The sequence below is a fragment of the Pyricularia grisea genome (assembly GCF_004355905.1).
Source record: "Pyricularia grisea strain NI907 chromosome Unknown Pyricularia_grisea_NI907_Scaffold_2, whole genome shotgun sequence".
In the NCBI taxonomy this organism is placed as follows: domain Eukaryota; kingdom Fungi; phylum Ascomycota; class Sordariomycetes; order Magnaporthales; family Pyriculariaceae; genus Pyricularia; species Pyricularia grisea.
Window position 1 is genome coordinate 3,491,832 of NW_022156717.1, and position 24,966 is coordinate 3,516,797.

A 24,966-nucleotide genomic window follows, 5' to 3' on the forward strand; every position below is an offset into this window, starting at 1 on the left:
CTCCGATTCTACTCCGTTGATTCAATCAGATGTATGCCTACGATGCATATACATGACAGCTGGGCTTATGCTCGGACTACTACAGTTTCAATCAAAAGCGGCCCCAAAACTCTTTTATTACCTTTGTTCGGCAAGGCCTTGAGACTCTTGCTGCATGTATATGTCGGTGAATTGGAGAAATACGTGATGTGGCTCTCCTCAAACACTGTACTGGTGGTGCTGTAGAAAAGAAATAGAGAAAAGAATAAATGAAAGAGTTTTCGAGAGACTGTTTTGTCGGACCTAAGGCTGAAGAAATCAAAATAAGAAGAGCTGGGGGGAAAAAAAAAAGAGGAATAGAAGAAGCAAACTGCTCCAGCCCACCACCATCCACCGAGACACGACACGACAGCAACAGATCTATACCCAGACCACAAGCCACATGATTTCACAACGCTTGGTACTGATTAAACACCCTTTTTGTACACCTTGAAGAACGTAAACCACTTTGGACGTGCCATGTGACAAGAGTTACACATGTAATTAGACCTAACACAGCATAAGCTGCAGTCCTTGAATGACTTCGCATACTTGCATTAGGCAGTTAGATGTAGAAATGCGAGTAACCAAGTTTGCGTCAGGGCGCGAAATTCAGCAGCGAGTACAATGCACGGCTCGTATAATAGCACCGGAAAGTAAGCATACCGTATGGGATATAAGTCTCGCGACGGTGAGCTTGTGAATCTGCGTGCATGTCAAAATAGGAATGGTTCAGAACAAAAAACGAAATCGTTGTTCATCTCCCTTGGTCAAAGGGGTAGCTGAAAATAAAACGGACACACTCTCGTATTGTTTTGCATTCGTGTTTCATTCATCCTCTATTACTCTAGTGTGCTTTCTAACACCTCACTCTCAACCTCCCAAAGCACGTCCTCGGGCCCCAAATATCTCCTGCCATTCCAAGGCACTTTTAGCACCAAATACATCTCCCCCAACAAAAAAAAACAAACGCACTTGGGGCTAACTTCAAAACTTTGGGGGTATCTTTATGTCGAAGAAAATGAACAACCAGCAACGTAAAAGACAGGCCAAGATGATCGCTAAAATAGCTGGACCGTAAGAATAGAAACTCAACATAATCGTCATACAAAAACAGAAGCCACATCCATAGGCCCCAGGCCTACAGAGAGCGTCGTAAAGAAGATGAAAGTAGGATAATATCGAGAGGTAGGGTTGAGACAGGGTTCTCTAGCATGGAACCACATATGTCTGAGCGAGACTTTTTGTTCTTTTCTGATTTTTTTTTTGTGATTTCAAAGGTTATGAGTGAGGACATAGGAGAGGTTTAAGGAGCGAAAGTAGTTGGTGTGGTGACAATTAAGGAAACAGTCGAAGGACCAGTGTTTTATCTCGATTTTTTTTTTCTTTTTTCGAAAACGGGTTTGCAAGGAAAGGGTTAAAATGAATGTGGTGTTGTGTACTTTTGTGCGTCTCTTCTGCTCATGTGGCTCAGCTTTGAGGCCCTTTTTCTCAAATGGTATATTTGTTTTTTTTTCTTCTCAGCGACTTATCCTTCTTCTTCCTCCACTCGGCTTTCACCAGAGTGGCTTCTAGTCTTGTTTTGGAGTAGATTCGGGCCACTGCGGGCTGAGGCTAGCTCTTTTAGCATCCATCGAAGCCCGAGGGGACAACTCCAGGAGTATGGCACTTCCGGCGCTGATTCTCCGGGCATGTCCCATGCCGAGGTTGACACTGGTGGCACGGTGGATATCGGCAACGATGCTGGATGGGCTCACAGGGGAATATTCCTCCTTATCGTTATCATCCTCCTCATTGACGCTGGCAACCGTGTTCAACAGCCCCTCACGGCTTTTGATGCGATCAACAGAACGAGGCTTTGTGAGACTGGGCTGTCTTCCGCTGACCGCGCCCCATCTTGCGCCGTCATCCTCGTCGTCGCTAGAAGGGACAGCATCACCAGTGGAACCCCTGCGAGCCCAACCTGAAGAATCTGCTGCGGAAACACGACGAGCAACACGATTAAGGTACTCGTCATCGGCTATCCCCACCGAGTCATCCTCGTTGTTCTCAGAGTCTGGAATATCATACTCCACAGAACGGTGGGCACGCTGTTTCTGTGAAGACATCCGGTTAAGCCTCATGCGGCCTCCTGATAGCCAAGAGGCTTCTGAATCAATGGAAGCAAGAGACATGGACTGATGTGGCTCGGGTGATGTGCCATCAACCAGCATCGAGGTTGGTGTGTCATGTCTTGGTTTAGGTTTAGGAATGTCGATGGGCGCAGATGGTATGGGCATCGCATCAGGTAGTTCCTTGACAGTCGGTGGCAAAGGTCTATCTGGTAGCGGTTGTATCGTCGAGTCGCGCGGCGAACGGGGTAGCTCGGGGAGGTCTTCCCGAAAGCGAGATCTGGTGCGCTTTGGAACGGTGGACGCCAGCCCCGAAGCTGCAGGGGGTATAAAGGTAACATTTGTTGCTGTAGTTGCGGACGGCGGATGCGATGTCGACATCGAATCCCTTGAAGTGTTGGAGAAGGAGGATGGCCCAGGGTTGCGTTTACGCCCCCATTTGAAGATTGATATCCAGGACATTGGGCCTTTGAACGAGCTTTCTGAGGCCTTTAGAGTAGTACTAGAGTGTTGCGACTGATTCTGCTCTGAGAGCGATGATTTGGATTGGCTCTTCTTGGACCGCACGAATCCCTTTGACTTTGGACTGGTGTCCCGCGAGGTCGGTGGAGGTGGCATCTCAGGGACCTTTGCTGGAGATGTTGGCTCTGCAGGGATACTGTCTACACGATGGAACGCGTGTGCTGGCATGAGCCGCTCATCCGTCACGTCCGCATCATCTTCGTCGCGACCCGCAACACGTTTGCCCTTGCTTTCCGACGGTAGGACTTCATGTTGCCGCCGTCGAGATGACGTTAAAACCGCCGATGTCTGGTCTGAACCTGCTACCGAAGCCTCACGTCCCAGCACGCCACGTTCAAGATTTGGTAATGGGACACCAGCTTCCATCGCTTGCCTCTCTCTTTCCGCCCTCCGAGCCAGTCTCTTTTCGAGTTTCTCTTGTTCACGTTCTTGTTTTCGTTGCCTCCTCCGTTTGTCGCGTTCCATGAGTTCTCGCAGATCACTCGCATTCAAATCATCCGCCAGATCATCAACGCGCTTATGCGCCTTCAGTGTCGCCTCCGGAATCTGTGCACTGAAGGCTCTGCGTTGAGGCGCCGTCCCGGCGGGAGCCGAGCCGGCAGGATGATGGTGATGATGATGACCCCATCGTGGGTTGCCGGAATATCGAAGGGTCGGTTTCGGGGCGAGCGAGGCGAGCGCTGAGATGCGGTAGGATACCTGCTCTGAATCTGATGAGAGACTCGAATGTATAGAGCTTGCTCTAGGTAGTGAAACGTCCGAGCTGTAATGCTCCCGCTCCCACGGGGCCCCTCTCGTAATACCAGACTTGATCCTCCGAGTGTCCTTTCCGATCGGGCGGCCCGAGGACCAGGCGTCGGTGGCTGGGCGCAACGGGGTAAAATCCCGTCCAGCCTTGAGCTCGGCTTCCCTTTCGCGATCGTGGGAGTTCTTTCTTCGTTTGCTGAGTTTCCGCGACATCAGGTGGCCGCTATCACGCTTTGGTGGGTGTAACGTTGGAATAAGGCCAAAGAATGAGTTGTCGCCTTCCATAAGGGCCCCTTCATGTTCGTTTTTCTCACCGTGCGTTCCTGTTATTGTTGGGCGGGGGGCATTAACACGCCAGTTACTGGCGGGGTTTCCTTCAGGGATAGAGCGGCCAGGCTGTGGGGCTGACGCTCTTTTTGACTTCCGCCTGCTTTTCTTGCGCCCAACATGAATCTCGTCCTGGTGGCCAGACTCAAAGCTGTAGGCTGACGGAGATATCCGTCCCTGTTGGGGTATGCTGGTTAGACCGCCAACATTCCCTTGCGCATCAATTGGCGGTGATGAGGCGCTTTCCCCCGTGGCCACCGGGACAGTCTGTCGTCTCGAGAATGGAGGCGCATTGTTTGTCTGTGTTTTGTCATGGGAGCGCCGCCTCTTACTGCGTCGCCGAAATAACCAAATGGCCATGCTGGGCCCTGCCTGACTAGGTAGGCAGCTGTGCCCCAAAGCTTCTCAAAATTAATCTGCTGCAAATTAATGCAGGTCGCAGTGTTTGACACCCTCAACAGAATGAAAAGAGATCCCTGGAATTGTGTCGGGATCGGAAAGCATCATTGGTAGTGGAGCCGTGAACGAGAGATGTTGACCAATTCGAGGGGTTTGAGCGACTTGAGAGCTCAAAAGTGTATATCGCAGGCTGATGTTTCTCACGTCCCTAGTAGCTTGTGGCTAAAGTTGAATAGTTGTAGAAATGAGATGCTGAAAAGTCACGCAAATATTTGCAGTCGCGTAAAAGACAACCAAGCTTGGGCAAGATACTAAGCGAGAGCTCTGTAGTCCAATCTTTCTGCACAGGGAGGCCATGAGTTAGGTGTGGAGCAAAAAGAAGGGATGACGGATGTCTAAGAGTTCGGACTGTCCGGGCCGTACCTGCTGTCGGCGAATTTTATGCGCCTTTTTTATTGTTTTCGAGTCGTTGCTTGAACAGCCTTTTGTTTTGTTCCTGGCAAGACGGGAGGGTGAAATGGGGAAAAGATGGGAGAAATCTTTCGGTTCAAGTTTATGGAGGAAGAAAATGCGATCCAGACCCTTGCTTGGGTGATGAACGGTAAGAACTGCTTCAGATGCGGGAACGGAAAGTGGGTGAGTGGGCAGGGCGAAGTGGGTTGCCTGCTGGGTGGGAGGGAATTGGTCAATACTACTCTTGGCCTACGAAGGGAATCGAAGGTTGACAGATGTGAGGAAGGGAGTGTCCCATAGGGGTTAAAGTTAATGAATAATGGGCTGTGCTGATTGATAATAGATTTCTATCTATTTGGTCTCTTCCCGTAGATCCCCTGAAGCACATGAAGTCAAGTCCTTCTGACGCAAGGGGGGGTCCAAGGAGTCGAAAGACATCAGCAGCACTTTAAGGGAAAGGCGCTCGGCACGGCAGCTTAGCGGCAAGGTAAGGTACCGAAGAGTTGATCGAAGTGGGGCGGTGGCGGTCACTGACAAAAGTGGGTTACAAGTGGTAACTGATGTGACCTCGAAAGGTCGACTAAACAAGAGCGACAAAGTGAGGCCGAACCTAATACTTCGTACTCTTCTTGTTTGTGTGCTGTCGTATGGTAGCTTTATTGACCAGAGTCGGAATAATAAATTAGTAAAGTGATAGGAAAAGGAAGAGATCGGCGAGCAAGGTATGGATGGACGAGACGGGGGTTATCTCTTTTGATTCCTGCGTAAATGAAGTCATGCAACCGAGACCAGTCCATATTAGATACATTTTACATTACCTGCTAGGTACCTACCTGCCTAATACCTTCCTAGCTAGCATTTTTCGCTCTTTCCCATTGATGATTGTTTTGATGACTCGTTTGTTTGTTTTCTCTGCTCGACTAGTCGACATCTCAGACAAAAATGCACCTAGAGCAGATCTAATACCAGTTCTAGTCCATTTCTAGATATTCTTCTCGTAAACAAAACGCCTAGAATCTATCAATTTACAAAGCTCAGCATCCTTATTGGATCTGCTTGACAACACAACACTTGATGGAATGCCCGCTAAATGTGCACCGCTCATAAGTCTATCTCTCTGTTGCTCCTATTATTGTTAGTTGTTTGCTCTTTTTTTTTTTTTTTTTTTTTTTTTTTTTTTTTTTTTTTTTTTTTTTTTTTTTTTTTTTTTTTTTTTTTTTTTTTTTCTGTTTCCCCCTTCCCCCAAAGAGTCGTCGACACCTCTCGTATGCTGGGTCGTACTCCGTGCTTTGTTAGTCGTCTACCTTTACCCCGGGCCAGTTCTAGGACGATTGAGCTTAATTTGCTTTGTTGTCGCGCTATAGATGCGCCTTGAACTGTTCCACCATGCCTCCCTAGTCAACTTTTTTTTTTTCCTATCTCGACCTACTTTTGCTACTGTATCGAGGCTTTCGACTTTCCAATTGGTCCTTGGCAGTAGGCGGCATGGCGCCGACCGCTGCAAGCCACGGAATTCAAGGGCTTGAAGGGTTGCAAGGGTGTGGATTGCTATTAACTGCTCTTACATCGAGGGGCTCTGCTTTTGCTTTTGACTGTTTTGGTTTGCATCAACCCACTCACTGCCTTTCGCATCTGCTTTCAGCCACGGTGCAGGCGATGAGTGGCTCTGCGTGTGAGATAGTTCAACCTACCCCAGAATTTTTTTCTCTTTATTTTTATATTGTTTTTTTTTTCTCTTATTTCTTTATTTGTACCTTTTTTTATCCTTCATTCTTTTCTTTTCCTCAGATCTTGGTACGGAGTAACTTGATCGATACTTACCTATCCAACTTTTATTTGCCGATACTAGGTAGTATCGATTCGTAGGGCATTCGAAAGATTAAATTGAGTTGCAAAGCAACACCCAGGTTTCGGGGCTCCCCGAGTTCTCTTCCTTGAAACAAACATGTTTCCACCCCATCCAGCCAGGGCCTTGTCACTTGGAAACCTCGCGAGATCAATCAATGCCGTCAGCTGGTAGCATCGTAGCATTACGGCGCATGTTGTAGGTGTCCACCCACCATTGATATTGGACCCCCCAGAACGGACCCAGCCCGACTTGGCACACATCTTAAACGAGAATTGCACCCTGAAGCAATAGTCCTTTTTTGGAGTGTCTCTCCGAGTGCCTTCCTTGTCGTACAAAATGCAATCGTCAGTAAAACGTTGCAGTTTTGACAGATGACACCACATAATAGTACTTTTCTGTGCAACGGCGCCCATATTCTCTGCCACCCACCAGCAACTCGGTACAACAGATCCAAGACGCCATCCCATTCTGCATGGCAGCTTTTCGACTATCACTTACGGCGTACCAACTACTGTACCAAGTGGCATCGGTGGCAACACCCCGGTCCCCGGGCCCAGTTCCCAGCCACCTCTTTTCAGAGCTCTAAAAATCTGGCAAGGATCATAACTCAGGGCACCATCCAGTGGACCCCATTCGCCCACTGAGATTACCACTACTGCAGCCCAGCAGGGACAGGCCATGAGCAGGCCAGTGACGTCGCGCAATGGAGACGACGCGTCCACACCCTATAGGATTGAGTACTCATTACTGGTGACGCATCTCTTTTTGACCGACATTCTAAACTTTGGGTCCCACGGTTCGGGTACTAAGTTGCATGTGAGAGACATCCACAACCATGAATCGGAATTGTGCTATGCTGTCTTGATTCTTCACAAGGACTTGTGCATGCCTCATAAGGCGGCTTATGCTGTTGCAGCACCGAGCCCGCATGCAGCCTCTTTACATGCACCGTGTTCCTGTCGAGGTGCCACGGCGTCGGGCGCAAACAGATATTCCATGAGGCAGCATGATGTGGTGGCCTTTGATGAGCGAGTCCCTGAAAACAACGGCCGTGTGGGCGCGTCGCACTCGATGGACCCCTTTCCCCTGCCGCTCAGTGTATGCGCTGCGTGGCCTTGCCATCCAGTATTAATAGCCAGCCCGGCTATGCTGTTGTAGCCCGCGAGCCGCGCTTTGCGCCGTGTGTTTGGAAATAAGTAGCTGACGCGTGTCTGTGTTCTGGTTTGACTTCAGCTGCAGGGAGTGCAAATAAATAGTCAAGTTGTGTATATGTAAGCCGTTGGCGAGATATGCACATTAAGGGGTACGGGGCGTCTAACGGCTGACTATAGAATTAACTGGCGACTGGCTTTCCACAGACGCAGATCAAGTCTAGAGGCAGCCGATCTACTGTTGATCTGTCCATCTGGCAGACGGCAAATAACAATTGTGGCTTTCAAGAAACCCCAAGACCCCAAGGCTCGGAAGGCAGCCGCTTTCGAAATCTAGCGACCATGGACAAGCTTGTGGCCAGAAGAAATACTGCTAGATTTAGTCAAGGAGTAAGGCTTGCGTCGGGGAAATTTGCAATGCTTAAAGTCGGGAAGTCCCAGCCAATCCTATCCCTCGCGCGGGGTTTTGAGAATAGACACGCAGGCGTTGGCTATTCAGCCCGAAACTTCAGGTGTCTGGTGCAGAGGGTGTACATAATGCATCATGCGTTGACGCTTGGTTTACTATGGATGTGTTGGCCGGCAAGCCGGTAGTTGGCGATAAAAATAAGAGGAACTTGCTCCGCTGGCAAAGCGGTCCGGTCAAGGCCGAAAATGTGCATCAAGAATAAATTTCCCTTCGGATTGGAAGACGGAGCAACGGAGATCAGTCGGAGGTTGGGCTGCACTGGACAAGTACGCTATATTTGCTAGTTGCTGATCGAGGATCTGAGAGTGAGTTTAGCAGTGAGAAGTGTGGTGGAGGTTTGAAAGCGAGCGAGTGGCAAGGAGTTGGAGGGGTAGCATATAAGGGTTAGGGTATACACCAAGTCACCAGGGCAACCGTCCCCTAATTGTTTACCATTAGGCTTTTAATTAACCAAGTACTGAAACGCGCTTTTACCACGACACGGAAACGCATTGCATCGCTTTCATCATACAATATTAAGGACTGCTAAACGCAGAATCAAACTAAGCTGAAATTTTGACCGTAAATAGGCGACTCAACAAATAAATCACCAACAAAATCGACCCAACCTGGATGAAACACCACTGCCAAAATGGCATACAATCCGCGCATGTCCATTATCCCGCCGTCGCAGCAGCAGTCGCGCGGCAAGACTAACAAGCGGGAAAAGGAAGAGCAAGACCTGATGATCCTACGCGACGCCGAGATTGTGGGCTGCATCCGCGATCTTGGCTTCACCAAGTTTGACTTTTCCGACCTCGAGAAGCCCAACCCGCTACAGGTGCAAATGATATTCGAGCTGTTTGCCGAAAAGACGATGAACGTGACGCGCGAGACGGTCGACCCGGCGATGCGCGCCGCCGCCGAGGAGGTTTGCGGTAGCGCCGAATTTGGCGAGGCGCTCATGCCCAGCGACACGCGCAATCTGATGGGCTTCTACGCGGCCTTCCGCCAGCTGCTGGTCGCCTGCGGCGTGCCCGACTTTAGCTTCTCCGACATGTACAAGCCCACCCACAAGCGCTTGGTGCACCTGCTCTCGTACCTCATCAACTTTGTGCGCTTCAGGCAAGGCCACGCCGAGCTGTTCGTTGAGCACTTTGACCGCGTCCAGGAGACCAAGAACAGGATCGACATCCTGTACTCTGAGAACCAGGAGATGGACGCCAGGCTGGACGACATGAGGCGCAATCGGAGGGCTATGGAGAGCTTGGCACAGGAAAAGACGCGGCGGAATGAGGATCTCAAGCGCCGTCTGCTGGAGCTGCGTCGGAACCAGGAGCGCGTCGCCGCTCGCCTGGAGGAGGCCAAGGCGCGAAAGACGGAGCTGGCGCAGCAGCTCGAGCAGAGAACAGCCGAGAAGTTGGGCCTCAAGCAGGAGAGCTCCAAACTCCGACCCTACACACTGCAGAGCCCCTCGGCCCTGCAGGCCAGCTTGGCTGATCTGTCAAACACGCTCAACGGCGAGCGGGCGCACATTGACTCGCTGGACCGACGGGCACGCGCGCTGCAGACCTCTGCGGATTCCTTCACCGTCGTTTGCGCCGACGTGGCATCATGCATCAAGCTGCTCGACGAGATCGCAACCGAGCTGGCCAAGGAGGACGAGGAAAGCGCAAAGAAATCCAGGCAGCGCGACGCTCTGGCCGAGCGGGGTGCTGATGTCAAGGAAGTCGAGCGTGCCGAGTCGTTGCTCCAGCGGCAGTTGGCAAAATGGAACGAGAGGACGGAGCGGTTGCGCGAGCAGAGTTCGCAACGGGCCCAGGAGGCAAAGGAGAAAATGGAGGAGCTCAAGGCCATACATAAGAAGCTCAATGAGGAGCGGACAGAGAAGGGCCGAGATATTGAGACGAGGAGGGTGCGAATCGAGCAAACCGAGAAGAAGGTAGGTCACTCCTTAATCGCTGTCCTTGTTTGCATTCTTTCAAGACAAAACACTAATCGAGGTTTATTATTTGTTCGCAGATGCTTGATTTGAAAGAACAAATCGAGCAAGAGGTTCACAATGCCCATGATGAGTACCTCAAGATGGAGGCACACATCAAGCTTTACATGACGGAAATGGAGCAGTCATTATGAGAAACAGAACGGTGTTGGGAGATATTGCGACTGTGTTTCTTGCTATTCATGCTTACATTGGGCACCTCGATGAAGTCACGGGGTCAGGTATACCAGGAGTTTGGAGTTGGGCTAGACATGCTTGGATGGAATTTATGTATGATGAATAAATGTAATGACCCTTTTGCGAGAAGCTCATCACGCTCGTAGTTCCGTACACGTCATATCTTTGGTGTTATTTTCCAACAGGTATGTCTGATTGAAGCGAATCTTGCCGTTGAAAATGAAACCATCTACCGAGTACCCTCTCGGCCGACACTGTTCTTCCTGTCCAATGTCCAACCTCACCATCTTGGCCAAGCCGCCGCGCGGCCACGCTCAAGACGGGAATGTCCTCCGTCGCAAGGCGTTCAAAGCTGTCGACTTTAGCGTTAGATGCTACAGAAGTTTGTGCTTCCACGATGACAGCAGCGAGCTTGTTCCTATATGCTGCCTCAACCAAACCCGCAGCCGTGAAGCCGATTCCCTGAGCACTCCACTCGCTGGTGTCGCGATGTAGAGCCAAAAAGTCATAGACGAGCAGTCGCGGTGGCTCACACACGGCAGGCATCTCCAGGTCCGTTCGCGTCGGCGCTGGTGGTGGGCGGACTTTGGATGCCGGATCCAGGGGCGAGAACACTGCCAGGAAAGCTCGCAGATGCGAGACGGTAGGCACAAATACCACGCGGATGTGCCGTGAGATGGCAACTTGGAACAGTGGCGCTGCGAGGAGCTGGGCCTTTCGTTGATCGTCCTCGGCAATGGATGCCTTTGGGTTCTCCTCCAGAGGCCCTGTTCCTTTCCCTTTCCCCTTGAAGCCATCTCCGTGCTTGCCATGACGCTCCTCCGTGTGCGGCGCCGTCTCAGGGGGCTCTGATGTTTGGCCATGCCCGCTCACCATGAGGTCGTCGATGAGTGCGGCCATGAAATCACTCCGGGAGCTGCAGATCACCAATGTAGTCGGATATACACATTGCGAGATGACTGATAACAGAAGCTCTGATGGGTGGGTTGGCGGGAAGAGCCGTGGAGGTGGTGATGTTGTCATTCTGGTACTCGCTTGTTGTAGCAGCGATGCCTGTCTCCTGCTATGAAGACCTACTACGGCTGTTCATCCCCCATCTTGGTTTTCTGGGGATAACTTTCCATAAAGCCGGTATTTCTGAGATTGAAAAATTAATCTTTTCGTGATTTATTCCAAAGACGTATCTTTTCATTTTTTTTTATCTTTTATTTTTTGTTACTATTCTCTTGCTGAGTGTGCGGAAGCCAAAAGCTTTCAGCGCAAATAACCCAGAGGTCGCAAAGGCCCACCAGTTCCTTCGGTCAGACTCCACCTTTTAACCCCTTCAAATGCAATTCCGCCCCTGCCCCGAGCTCTAACACAACCCCACCTACCACTGCCCGCATAACGTCACAACTCAGACGCCGCAGCTTTCGAAGCTTATTGCCGTCCCTCCTCCCGACAGAACCTCTGTCGATTCGGCCGACGCGTACCTCGGGATCGGAAAACACGGGTTTCTGCCCAGGACCCTCCAAGCGAAACCCGAGATATGGAGTCCATCTCGCGCATTTCCTCGCTTCTTGAGAGCGGTAAGTAAAAAAAATGGGAGGATTACACGTTGCACTAAAAAAAGAGAACCAACAAAACGCTGATGCCACTTTTGATCCGTTACATATTCAGCCCGAGAGCTCACCCTCGATGCTGCCTCGGCCGCCGCGTCCCGGGGCTCACGCGCCTCCACCAGGCCACCGGACAAGGCGCAAATCAAGAGGCTTCTGGACAGCCGTAATGAGAGGGAGGTTCTGGATGGACTGAGAAAAGTCATTGCGGTACGTCCCCCGGCGCAGGCCGAGTAATGAGAGGCACTTGGGTTCGGGTGTCTCTCTTGTATCGGTCCGTCGCTCGTGCTGACGACCGCCCGGAAACTCCACAGATGATGTACCGGTCGCAAAATATCCTTCAATTCTTCTCATCGGTGGTTAAGAATGTCGCATCCCCGAATTTGGAGATCAAGAAGCTGGTCTACATCTACCTCCTTCACCATGCCGAACAAGAGCCGGATCTGGCACTGTTGTCCATCAATACGATCCAAAAGTCACTGTCGGATAGCAACCCGCAGGTCAGAGCGCTCGCCCTCCGGACAATGTCGGGCATCCGCGTCCCCGTCATCAGCCAGATCGTCTCCCTGGCCATCAAGAAAGGAGTCGGGGACATGAGTCCATATGTGCGCCGTGCTGCCGCCCTAGCGATCCCGAAATGTCATCGTCTCGATCCCACGCAGCTGCCACAGCTTCTCGAATATCTCACCACTCTGCTTGGGGACAAGCAGTACTATGTCGCGGGTGCTGCAGTGACTGCCTTCCTCGAGATCTGTCCAGACCGGTTGGATCTAATACATAAACACTACAGAGCCCTGGTACGAAAAATCGTAGACATGGACGAATGGTCGCAGCTTTCGACATTAAAATTGATGACGATCTATGGGAGAAAATGTTTCCCGAGGCGGACGCGCATAGTAAAGAGCAAAGCTGTCAAGAACCATACTCCGGATCTACAGGATTTCTACGGGGAAAACAGCGGGACTAATAGTTCGGATACCGGAGACACGGAAGGCGAAAAGGTTATCATACTCGATCCAGACCTTGAGCTATTTCTCAACAGCATCAAGCCGTTATTACACAGCCGCAACTCGGCCGTGATTGTTTCCGTAGCGCGGAGTTATATTGCGCTGGGGACAGACTCACACGTCAGCTCCGCGATCGGACCCTTGATTGCCCTCCTCCGTGGGCCGCAGGACACCCAGCAAGCTGCCCTATATAGCATCGTGTCCGTGTGCCTTTCTCGACCCGCCGAATTTGCGCGTTACGCAACGCACTGTCTCGTGCGCGGTACCGACACCCCAGAGGTATGGGAGCTCAAGCTGGAGGTGCTCACGCTCATCTTCCCGCACGCCGCCCCTCACGTGAAGTCGTTGATCCTTTCGGAACTAGAACATTTCTCCCGAGGTGGTTTCGGTTCGCGACAGGACAGGGAGCTCATGCGCGCTGCCGTGCGGGCCATCGGTCGTTGTGCACAGGCAGACGCCGCAGCATCTCGCCGGTGTTTACGACTTTTACTTGGGCAAATTACAAGTTTAGATGGTACACTTGCCGCCGAAAGCTTGACGGTCATACGGCATCTGATCCAGCGGGATCCTGGCTCTCACCTCTCTACTGTAGTCAGGCTGGCGAGGAACCTCGACTCTGCCACTGACCCACTGGCACGCGCAACGATCGTCTGGCTGGTTGGGGAGTTTGCTGGTATAAATGATGGTGACAACGTTGCGGCCGATGTCTTGCGCATCCTACTCAAGGATTTCGCAAATGAGGCAGAGGTCACCAAGCGACAGATTCTGTTGCTGGCTGCCAAAGTCCACTTGCACCATCTCAACAGAACTTCTGGGGATGAATCTGCGAAAAAGAAGCAGCAAAAGCCACCAGCTACGAGTGAACCCCTGGAAACCGACGGTTGGGGAGCCCATGATGAGTCGGACGCGCATTCACCGGACGAACCAGAGGAGACCCATCCAACCGCAATACTGTGGGATTACACGCTAGTACTGGTCCGGTACGACACATCCTACGACCTTCGCGACCGCGCAAGGATGTACAGGGCGCTGCTTGGAGTACCCCAGTTGGCGACACTGATGCTACTCGCGCCAAAGCCAGCGCCTCAGGCACCAAGTCCGTCAGAAGTACGCAAGGGCTACACTCTCGGGTCGGCAGCGCTCGTGCTCGCCGGCGCCGGCGGGGTTCATGGCCTCAGAGGTTACGAGCCGTTGCCCGACTGGGTTGAGGAGGGCAAGGAGCCGGATCAGATGCTGCGCGAGGGAGATGGGGCTGTCAAGAATACATATGGCGAGACCCGATCAGTACCGGCCGCCGAGAGTCTTGACAGCGCTGTCGGGTCGTCAATGCCAACCTCGAAGGCAGTCAAGGCTTCCAATGGAATGGGCGAAAAGTCGCTGGATGACTGGCTTGCCGAGAGTGAACATGAAGAAGAGGAAAATGAAGATAGTGGCGAGAGTGAGGAAGAGAGCTCTGATGAGGAGGAGGAGGAAGAAGAGGAGGATGAAGAGGAGGATGAAGAGGAGGATGAGGATGATTCAGATGAGGAAGAAAGTGACGATGATCAAGGGGAAGGAGATAGACTTGTTAGTCGGTCTTAGAGCATATGCAAACCAGTCTCGGTATAGAGTCACTGGTTTGTTCCAAGCCTGAGGATTGGATAATATCAGTGATTGGCTGGTGGAAATGCTCAAAGCTAGTCAGTCACTCGAGTCACTTTTACTACTTACCTTACTCATGGGCCACACCTCAAAGGTACGGACGGATATTAGGTACCTTACCTTATGCAGGTGGAAGGTAGAAGCGATGCGATTCTCCAATTGGACCAAAACTTGGTCTGCACCATGTCATCGGCCCACTTAGATGTGGATCCATCAACATCCTAGTTTCACACCATGGAACAAGCAAGGAGTTGAGGCCGAAGGTGGCTTGGGGGAAGCTACTGAAAATTGACATTGCGGAAAATAAGAAAGCTGTCGTCACTCGCCTTCCCAAGCTCTTTGCACAGTACAAACATCATCTATCACAGAACAATCAAGAAAAAAAAAAACGCGCTCAATCAATCAACGACAGGTCAGTACCGACATCCACAAGTCGAATTGGAACCTCTTGGATGAGAATGCTTGCTTTGCTTTGAAGGAACCGGCCCAATTTGCAGCGCATCCGCAGCTTGTCCTCCCTTCGCAAACACCTCAACATCCGAACCTATGTTGTGTAGCTCTCTAGCTGACCCAGCAACTCGAGACCTTTGATCCAGATAGACAAAAAAATTCACTCACGCGAAAATCAACCACCCGAGCCTTATTTTTCCTCTCTTTGTAGCTTTCGGCCGCATCCTCATCCATAATCGCCCAAGATGGATTTCTCAGACTCCTTGTGAGACGACCCCTTTTGGCCCCCGAGAGAAGTCTTGCCGGTAGCTTGACCGTCGCGGTGTTTTGTTTTTGGTCGTCGCTAACTTGTTCATCTCGCGCGCGCGCGCGCGAACTCACTTGAATCTACAGCCGGATTGTCAACTTGGTGGTTGCTGTTGTTATGATCCTTGGAGGAATCTCGCAGTTCTTCTCCGACACGAACGGATTGTACGTCTTGGCGTCGCCAACCCAAATCACGTCCCCGAATCCGGCGCTCTAGCTGCGCTATGGGTCTCCCTTGGGGCGCGCACCACGTCGCGCACACTTTTGAGCTCAGTAGGCTAACAGCCTGGTTTTTTGTTTGTTTGTCACAGCCAGGGAATAATCATCGGCTCATATGTCATTGTCTTTGGCCTTGGTAAGTCTTTTGCATCGATTCCTTTGTTCTCTACAAACCGCATTGCTTGATCCAGAGTTGGATGGATAGGCGATGGATCGCCTGCCCTACAATCCTGTCGTCGAAAGCACTCGACTGCAACAAACCGAGCAGTCATAGGTGACTTGCGCTAACCCACAAATTTAGCCACGGCGCTCCTCGAGTTTCAGATCCCGCCGCAGGTCTCGCGCTACGCGTCGTTCCTCTTCTCCTTCATCGGCCGTGGCGCCTTTTACATCTTTATCGGCTCTATCCTGCTCAACGATGGCGCTCTGCGCATCATCGCCGGCTCCATCATCGGCCTCATTGGTGTCGCCTACGCCGTCCTCGAGTTCATCCCCTCCATCGAGCCCCCCGCCAACATGCGCGAGGCCGACCAGGGCTGGGGCGCCGAGCAGGTCTAAACAGGACCAGTTCATCCAAGCCTTTTTTTGTGGAGGGCGAAAGCAGGCTATACAGGAACGTGGCTCCTCCAAGACACCATTTGCATTGGCGGAGGGATTGTTGTGCTATGCTCGATGAGGCTAGAGTTGAGGAAGAATAATTTGGATGGGGGAATTCTTGCCTGCAGGCATATTTATGCGGTTTAAGTGAAAGAGAGCCGTAGATGAGATGTGATCTTTGGGTCTTTTTCAAAAGCCAGAGTTGGCGCAATGGCAAGCTTAATTGCACTAGAGGATGCTTGTGGCTACAACATATATGTATTATTCACATGGGACAAAGCATTAGGATATGTTGTTATAGGTGTGATGATATTATATGATGACATGCAGTCACTACCTTGTTCAAGCGGCACTTGTTGTATTTTATTATGGTCACAGGAGAAGACACGATTCCGTAATCTCGAGTATATTGAATGGACTGGATTGCCTATGTATCTGGGATGAAAGGGCGCGTTGTGAATTTCCATGGTTCCAAGTTGCACAAAGTGCTACCGTTTACATCTCCTCCCATTCCCACAACAACAATCATTGTGTCAACCATTGCAAAATGCAAAATGCAAAATGCAAAAAAAAAAAAAAAAAAAAAACTGAAGATACACTTCTTAATTTCATGATTGTCCAGTTGGTATGGCTTCAAACACAAGAGCAAAAAAACTAAATTGACCGTGAAAGATAAATCTCAAAAGGTTCCGGCGAGATTCGAACTCGCGATTCGAGGAATCAAGGAGGAGGCTTCAAAACCTCACGTGCTAACCACTACACTACGGAACCCGTTCACGAAGCGTGACAGACGGTCATGCAGTTATCATTATGACCTGCGAATGACAGCTCAAGAAGATCTGAACCATAGCAAAAATGTGTTCATATCGAAACATCTTAGTCTTTTCCCTTACTCCTAGCAGTCAACATGAGCTGGCTTCAGCCCACAATAATCTGACTTCCTTCGAGGATTGTGAGTGAGTGGGTCACATTCATTGCAGTATTATGAGTACACATCATCTGGTGGTAAAAATAAGATTTGGCGTTCTATACGAAACCTACAGGACATTACCACCCAACAGACAGCCAGCCGGATCCTTTCCATCCAGATCGTCACCGATTACAGGTAAGACTTCAACATGAAGCAAAGGCCAAGAAAACGCCAACCCCCAAAAAAAATCCCCTATGCAGATGCGTTCACGCCACACAGAAGAGCAATAGCCAGAACTCCTGCCCGAAATGAAAAAAAAAAGCCTTGGGATGCAAAACGGAGGAGGTCCTCTCCGTGGGTATAGGTACAAGAAAGATTTGAAAGCCTGCGTGTATACATGCTGACCACAATACTGAGGCCCAGAGGTTCGGGCACAGAGGAATACAAAGAGAATAGTAAAAAAGAGTAATGAAAAGGGCTCTCGGCAGCCTTATGGTATCTTGCCACCTTTTTGATCAATAACTTGTCCATTCTCAAACAATGACGAGACCGACGACATTGTGTAAGATGAAGATGAGAATGATGCGAACCCCCCACCGTTGCTACTCCCGGCAACAGCAGCAGCCGCAGTAGTCAGGTGAACCGCGACTAGCCAGGCCGCAAAGATATTGACGAGATGATGCAGCACGTATGCGTATGAAACGCCATATATTGCCGCGTAGACCGCTGTGCCGGTGAGAATGATGCCTGAAACGTGGCGGAGTGGGCGCGATGTCACACGCGGCACCATCTTACCGGTCGTATGTGTCTCCACCAAGACAATGAATGGGATGATGGACAGTACATTATGGTGAGATGAAAAGGGTGTCATCCAGTTCAAAGCCAAATTCCGGACCCAGACGAGTAGAACTGGTACATCTATCGGCATGACCCAGATCATCAGGACTAGTATCGAATGAACATAATTGTAGAAATTCATGTTGTGATGATTTGTGCTGTTGGTCGTGGATTTCTCTGACGATGTGGCGCTCGATGAAGGAGGCTTCTGCGCATCGGAAGTGATCCTCAGAGCTCGGACAGTCGTTGTGAGCTGCACAATGCAGCATACCACGTATGCAAACTGGTATGGCACAAAGGTTGCAACGAAAAAGAGCAGTATTAATGTTGTAACCACCCGCCGGCGGGGTGAGCACACTCGAAACGACGTCTTCGGTGGTGAGGGAGATGATGATCCATTGCGGTAACCATCGTGCCGATTTCGCCATGCAAAACGAACCTTGAGCAGGCCAAAAAGGAACGATAGTAGCTGGGACAACCCCAAGAAGCTGTAATTGAGGGCAGCACAGGCCCCAATGCTGATCAATCCAATCAACGGTACCATGAACCAGAAAAACATATCTCTCGTACCAATCAGGAGATCGTTTTGGTCAAAATCGATGGCAGTTGGTTGTGTTGTATTTTGCCGGTGATGTGGTTCAGACAGAGGTGATGCGCTCGAACTGGCTTCGCGCTCGCCCATAACGATGGATACTATGGTGAGACCAGCGAGGAGAAGGGGAATAGACCTTCTCAAGGCTAGGTCCAAACCCTGGGTGAAAGGAATAAAGACGCCGGTCTCATCATAAATGTTGAACTGCTTGCGAAGGACGAGAGCTGCGACGAGCAAGGGGAAACAAGCAAAAACAGTGCGATAACGCATATAAAGCTTGCCCATGCTTCCCATAAAATCCACTGTCAGTTTCACGCGTACGCTTGCGCCGCATGTTGGGTCAGTCCAAAATTGAAGGCTGAGCCCATCCTCTCCATCTAACCTGGGTTTCATTGCGGGAGGAACGTAGGGAGCCACTCCATGAAGGCTGATGGAGGCTCGGCTGACATTGACGTAAAACTTGGATTCATAGGGTTCCGTCAAGTATTGCCTTACGAGTGGCGTGAATAACTCCTCGCCATTTCTGCCCTGGCAATGTTTCTTGCTTATCTCGAGGTTGTATGCCAGGAGACTTGATCGTACCGACGGAATCTTGACCTCTGTGACCATGGGGCGGTCTGACGGCATTTCCAAATCCAAGCCAGTCGTAAGGAGATGCTTCAAGCTGATTTTCTGCACACTATGAGATCGAGATAGATCGTTGAACTCGCTGATCAGGAAGCCTGAAGTTGGATGTGATGACTTGTCGACAATCGCAACAAACTGATACTCCGACGCAATTTCATCCACGTCGTAATGGAGATAGGAAAAGGGAGACAGCTTCTGCTCGCCATCAAGATAGAAAGGATAGCGAGTCGACCGCGTTGAGCGAGGAAGCTGTATGACGTCTGAAGCAGCGTTGTTACAAGCCAGACGAGTAGAACTGGTGCTGTCTCCTTCAGATAGATCCAGTTTTGTCGAAAAAGAATTCGCAGTGGCTTGGCCTTGTTGAGACGAGGCACTCATACTGCAAAATAGTACTTCAATCAGGCCTGAATCCCCAGAGTTATCCAATCTCTGATCGGTCAGAATATTCAGCTGCTTCCCGGCAGGGGAATTAGGCGGCGGAATTGGTAGCAGGTATGCCTTTCCCTTCCCTCCAGGCCTAGAACCGAGTCCACGCAGCACAAATCGCTCTCCTTGCCTGGTAATGTCATTCGAGGTATCGTCGAGGATCAATAGCGTACTTGGTTCAGCATGAGCTGAATCCCGCTCTGTGTTGCTCTCCATGCCTGTCAAAAACCATCGCTTCAGCCTGCGCATGCGTTCTGACCGCCCCTTTGTCTGCGATGGTCGACGGATATCCACAATATCGTACAAAGCGCGTGTTACCACTTTGCGAAATTGATCGCACCACATAATGGCTTGATGGTCCATACTAGTCCACACGTTTGGTATGGTAGAAGTATAGACTGTGAATCCATGCGTTCCCGGAACGAGAGACTCGATGCTTGCGTAGTCCGAGGGCACGATTGTATCAAGACCGCCACCGGCTACCGAAACCAGTGTCACCTGTTCTAGGGGGTTTTCCCTCGATGAGGATTTCAGAAAGGCGCGGCGCCAGTAGTCATTGATCTCTCGGTAGGTGCGAACCATCAAACCGTCGAAAGAGACAGGGGCTCGAGCATGAGGTGCCGACATTGTAAGGATGGTGTTTATCGAGTTGGCCTGATAGTTTGCCATGGTCAACATGGTGCGAGCCACCACGCCGCCCATGGAGTGACCAATGACGATGACCGAGGTTGGGTCAGGTACACTCGATTCCCGCTCTGACTTTCGCGGATCCAGATAGAGAGATAGAATGTAGCGCACGGCTTCATTCAGATATTCGGCCTGGTCCAGCAATGTCCGGCCATGGAACGCGGTAAAGTCCTCGTTGAAGTCAACCGAGAAGAAGTCGAGAGGCCGAGCGCCTCTTCTGAGCGCTCTTTCGTCGTGTCGTACGACATTGTGGTAGTATGTTGCTGCCTCGGAAGCGATCGACCTAACCTGCCTGTAGCTTCCAGCATTGCCTGGGATGAAAAGGATCGGTATGCCCCTCAGCTACGCGACGAAAAAGAACAACAAACAACAATGAAAAAATCTTAGCACAAGGCGGGTGACTTTTGAGCATCTGTTTTCTCGGCCGATCAACTGCCCGAGACCTCCCAACTCACGCACCTTTGTGTCCCGGTCAACACCGGCATCTCTGTAGAGGTACAGAGAGTATTTGCTGGCAAAGCGGGTGTGTTCGGTATCGAATTCGTCGAGCTGGTGGTACGAGGGATGCATCCAAGCCATCCGACAGCCTTTTGGGTCAAGCTGCCTGGTATTGAGCGAATGCACAATGATGCCTAGGCAAAATAGACCGGCCACTGTGGCAATTAATGTGCGTATGGATGTATACCATGGGCTTCTAGATCGGTAGGTCTTTGTGTTGGGCCCTCGCCTCCCCCTCGACTCGATTGAAAGCTTTTCCATCCTGGGGCTCGTGACAGCAAGGCCGTCGATGTCGTCGCGTGCGATGCGGGAAGAATTGGCTACGATGGTTTCGTGGGACGGAGAGCTTGCTAGGTCTGGTTCCTGCTCCGAGGATGCATCACGCGACAGTTCCGGTTTCCAATTGAAGTTGCCTGAGCGGCGGCTCCTCGCAGCTACGGACTGCGACTCGGCGCTTGTTCTCCTCTTTGTTATTCTCGTAGTCGCCGGCCCGTTCTCGGCTTCGTGGCGATCGTAGTCTTCGTTCAGGTCATTTATGGCGGTTTTGCTGGTGTTCTGGTCAAATCCGGACCCCGGTCTCGGATCCGAATCCTGCACGTCGGACGACTGCTTGGCGTTGGAGGTGCTGTGCTGCTGGTGGTGTGCTAGGTGCCGGTCGACCCCCACCAGATTGGTCCGTGTGCTGGCAGACGACCACTGAATGCCGGGTCTTTTCTCAGACTCGCAGCTCAAGCGGGCTGGCATCTCCAACCATAGAGATTTGGATAACGGGCTGCCGCGACGATCTGGAGGATTGAGATCGGATCAACCGTGATAATGTTTTTTTTTTTTTGGCTTGCTGGGGTGGATAGAATATAAGGACAAGCTTCCCACTAGTCCATGGCCCTATGACCGCATATTGACAGGGATCTTTGGTCGCAAAGAAAAAAGTTGATAAGCTACCTAACCTGGAATCGCCCAGAATCAATGATTCGGTTTGAGCTCGGCACGCCGAGACTCGAGTCAAAATAGCTCCACGAAAATCCAGAGTTAAAGTCTCCATGTTACAACAAGGGACCAAACAGGCAATCAAGATCGATACATTTAGTTATCAAGCTCGGAAACATTTAGCAGAAAACTTCTTTGACCCAAGCCCGGTAGGATTTGTTTGGCCATTAAACCAATTCATTTCAAGGAGCAGCCAATTGGTATCTTATCTCGGTGATCACAAGGGGAACCAACAACAGCCCGCTGGTCAGCCCGGCGTTCCCGGCATGGATCACCCTGTCTCCTATGTACCAGTATCGTGCGGCTCGGGAGCCTCGGCGTGGTATGTAAGAGGATTTTTTGGTATGGAAATTTCTCCCGATGGACCGTGACTCGCCCTTGGAACATTCCTACCTTACCTAGACGCGACCCTCTGCCAATATTTGCCTACCATTTACAAAACCAATTTCAGAGCGTGAGCCCAGCCAACTTGTGTTTTGGCAAATGGATCTACCAATCTGGTCGTTGCCAAGAAGCACAAGCTGCCCCGAGAACAAGCTGATCTCGGATAATAAAATACATAACCTATCGAGGGAATTCCCGCAAGCGACTGCACTAGGTAAGATGCAATACCGTATATATACTGGGTATTTCTTACCTGCGCACGTGGCCTGAAAATAGGAACCTGGTACAGTACCTGAGGTAACCCGTGTTTGACCACGGTGCCCAGCTCTCATTGAGTAACGCGAATTGTACCAAAGCTAGTTCCATCGGTCCATGTCAAAGCCTGCCATAACCCCTAGCGCCGTGCCACCAAACTTGCTTACTGCAACTCTGGATCAATCAACAATTAGCAAGAGCCAGGTCTCCACCCGGTCTGTTCGGGCAATTGGAACACCACGTCGTAATAGAGACTTGCCTCCTGCCAAGAACGCGGCTTGTTTGGAAGATTTGTACGGAGTACCACGGGGGCAGATATGAGGGGGCCCATGCATTCATTCCTGGAGAAGGTCTTGATTCAATCTTTGGGGTCTGTGTTGCGGGTTTTTGCCTTTGCCCCCCAATGGGACATTTTGGGATACCTGGCTTGTCTGGATCGAATTTGAGTTTCTTGATAAGGAAGAAGAGACGAACAGGCCGGATGGATTTCGGTACTTAGGTACTTCTTCTGTACGCTATACGCACTAACGCAGCCAAAGAAGTAGGCCTTTCGGATGGCTTGGATGGATATACCCCACGGTTGGTGTCCCACTATGCCCACCCAAGGTACCTACCACCCACTCTGTGATGCACTGATCAAGTTCGCTTTGCTACAACTCTTGGCTTGCTTGTACGGTAGTTGAGCTCCATAGTCTATACCTTGGCTGCTTCGCTTAGAGGTAACCAAACTACCAAATTCTCCTCTACTACGTCATGCAAATGGGCGGGGGGTTCCATTCTTATTGAGATGTCAAGTTTCAAGCGCATCGTCGATCGAGACAATAACAAATCCCACTTTGCGACATGGCAACAGACTCTTAATTCCTCAGGAGTAACAAAATTAGCGATGTATCATGGTGCCTAGCAACCAGGGAGTGGTAGGTGCTGGATTACTAACTTAAATCATCCAGGCCCATCCCAATTGCGCATTCCGCGCAATCCGAAGTGCTGCGGAACAGCACTCACTACGTGGCAGGTACTGTAATTCGCACTTACAGTTTTTGTACATGCCGGAGGTCCGGGCGTTATTATCCCACCAAACAAAACCCTCATCATCACCTGCCAGCGTCGAGCAGAGAACTTCGAACATCCGACTGCACAAAAAAACTGTCGATATTGTGCGCTCTCTGGCGAAACATACCTTGTGGATGCCCAGGCAGAACAATAACAATGCCGACATATTACCCCTCATCAACAATACAGCCGCTCAATCGTAGAAACCGTAAAGTTCATAGGTTTCGGCTGCTCTCTCGTTCTCCCCCCTCTATAACGTTGAACCAATCAAAGGCCTGTATGTGGGGTGATCGGGGGAGTTAGCATCTATTATAACGAAGGATTTACCTTGAACGCATTAAGTTGATTTTTTTTTTTTAAAAATATAATCCCATTCAGGCTGGTCTATAAAAATAATACGGCAAAATTCTTTTCCCATACGCATTGTAATTATCGTAGCTAGATTAATATATTTACACTTGTATTTCTAGCATTTTCTGTATATCAACACACTAATTATAAACCACGCTGCACTTGACACAACATTTAAACGCCGGTTAGCAACCACTATTAATAACAGTAAGTACACAAAATAATTTAGTAACTTCATACCACAGTCTAATTTTTGTAGGGTTTTACAGCCAGAAGGTAGTTAATTGCGTAGTAATTAGTTTTATAATCGCTGTTCGGGAAGGTGACCGACCATTTTAAGGCTCTAGTCACTTCTGGACCGCACGTTTTAAAAGCAGCAGCCACCAGCCAAGCCTAGGCAGAGACAGTCATTAGACGTCCCACTAGAGCTGTGTTTGGACGTTATGCAGGCCTCCAAGAGGCCACAACAACATGCCGCAAAACAATTCCTGCGGGGCTTCTTCTGAGTACCCCGATAACCGTTATGGAACCATCCGTCTCTGGGGGCACATTGCCCGTCCCATTCTGGGTTTTTTGTTCTATACTGAGCTCTATAGTAATCAGAAAATGGTAGGAGCTTGTGACTAGGAATACAGCAAAGCAGTCCTACAGCTTCGCCGGGGCTGAAGGTCTCCTGGGTGCCTATGGAATTAAAGTAAGGTGAGTCAAGTCTCTTTTTTAACAAACGGATGATTGTTATATGAGATCAATATACTAAAGTAAAAAAGGTTTTTTGCGTTCTTCATACTCACCATCGTTATCTTGTACCGATGGTTTCTCTTCTCCAAAATGGAAAGCGATCATGGAGGTATCGCTATCGCAATAGCCATTTTGAGCGTCTCTCGTATAGTGAGGGCAGGAGCCTTTGTCAGCGGGGTCGTAATGGAGATGGGCACCAATCTTCTGGCCCGGGCCGGTCGCGTGGGGTTGAATCAACTCCTTTTCGCACGTAGGGGCAGCAATGGAGGATTGGGCCAGATCGCCAAGAATGAGGAGGGCATAATAAAGTTTCATTCTTTTGGCTTTTTTTGGGGGTTTTCCCCTTTCTGCAAACCAAATTCTACATAAAATGAGACTGCTTGCTTTGGATTGCAGTCTGAAGGAATATATAAATACAAAATAATAGTAGCAAAGAGAAAAAAAAGAAAACAAGAGTAACGAAGAGAGTTTTTATCTCTTTTCCTATCGAGGTAAATGCATACGTTATAAATAATGGTTCTAAAAATAAATAGCTATACTTGTATATAAGCTGCATGTTTATAGTTAAAAATATATATTATACGATTAAATCTATCAAT

The 24,966-nt window shown here is 50.2% G+C and overlaps 7 protein-coding genes across 7 annotated transcripts; 3 read left to right on the top strand and 4 right to left on the bottom strand.

Annotated features, from left to right (window-relative positions):
• Positions 1–1,589: 1,589 nt before the first annotated feature.
• On the bottom strand, positions 1,590–4,085 carry PgNI_03633 (uncharacterized protein; the record flags this gene model as incomplete). The annotated part of the gene is made up of 1 exon (XM_031123687.1): positions 1,590–4,085. One exon carries the CDS (start codon positions 4,083–4,085, stop codon positions 1,590–1,592), a length of 2,496 nt encoding a protein of 831 aa, XP_030984827.1.
• A 4,592-nt stretch (positions 4,086–8,677) lies between these two features.
• Positions 8,678–11,454, top strand: PgNI_03634 (uncharacterized protein; the record flags this gene model as incomplete). The annotated part of the gene is made up of 2 exons (XM_031123688.1): positions 8,678–9,967; positions 10,048–11,454. The coding sequence occupies 2 exons, from the start codon at positions 8,678–8,680 to the stop codon at positions 10,159–10,161; spliced, it is 1,404 nt and encodes a 467-aa protein (XP_030984822.1). The 3' UTR covers positions 10,162–11,454.
• Positions 10,376–11,227, bottom strand: PgNI_03635 (uncharacterized protein; the record flags this gene model as incomplete). Its single annotated transcript, XM_031123689.1, has 1 exon — positions 10,376–11,227. One exon carries the CDS (start codon positions 11,225–11,227, stop codon positions 10,376–10,378), a length of 852 nt encoding a protein of 283 aa, XP_030984821.1.
• A 154-nt stretch (positions 11,455–11,608) lies between the features above and the next one.
• Positions 11,609–14,390, top strand: PgNI_03636 (uncharacterized protein; the record flags this gene model as incomplete). The annotated part of the gene is made up of 3 exons (XM_031123690.1): positions 11,609–11,772; positions 11,864–12,012; positions 12,117–14,390. The coding sequence occupies exons 1-3, from the start codon at positions 11,733–11,735 to the stop codon at positions 14,388–14,390; spliced, it is 2,463 nt and encodes an 820-aa protein (XP_030984824.1). The 5' UTR covers positions 11,609–11,732.
• Positions 14,391–15,430: 1,040 nt separating this feature from the next.
• PgNI_03637 (uncharacterized protein) lies at positions 15,431–16,427 on the top strand (the record flags this gene model as incomplete). The annotated part of the gene is made up of 2 exons (XM_031123691.1): positions 15,431–15,479; positions 15,727–16,427. The coding sequence occupies 2 exons, from the start codon at positions 15,431–15,433 to the stop codon at positions 15,981–15,983; spliced, it is 306 nt and encodes a 101-aa protein (XP_030984823.1). The 3' UTR covers positions 15,984–16,427.
• Positions 16,428–17,422: 995 nt separating this feature from the next.
• PgNI_03638 (uncharacterized protein) lies at positions 17,423–21,343 on the bottom strand (the record flags this gene model as incomplete). The annotated part of the gene is made up of 2 exons (XM_031123692.1): positions 17,423–20,443; positions 20,561–21,343. 2 exons carry the CDS (start codon positions 21,341–21,343, stop codon positions 17,423–17,425), a joined length of 3,804 nt encoding a protein of 1,267 aa, XP_030984830.1.
• Positions 21,344–23,996: 2,653 nt separating this feature from the next.
• Positions 23,997–24,682, bottom strand: PgNI_03639 (uncharacterized protein; the record flags this gene model as incomplete). Its single annotated transcript, XM_031123693.1, has 2 exons — positions 23,997–24,310; positions 24,421–24,682. 2 exons carry the CDS (start codon positions 24,680–24,682, stop codon positions 23,997–23,999), a joined length of 576 nt encoding a protein of 191 aa, XP_030984829.1.
• Between the last annotated feature and the right edge of the window lie 284 nt (positions 24,683–24,966).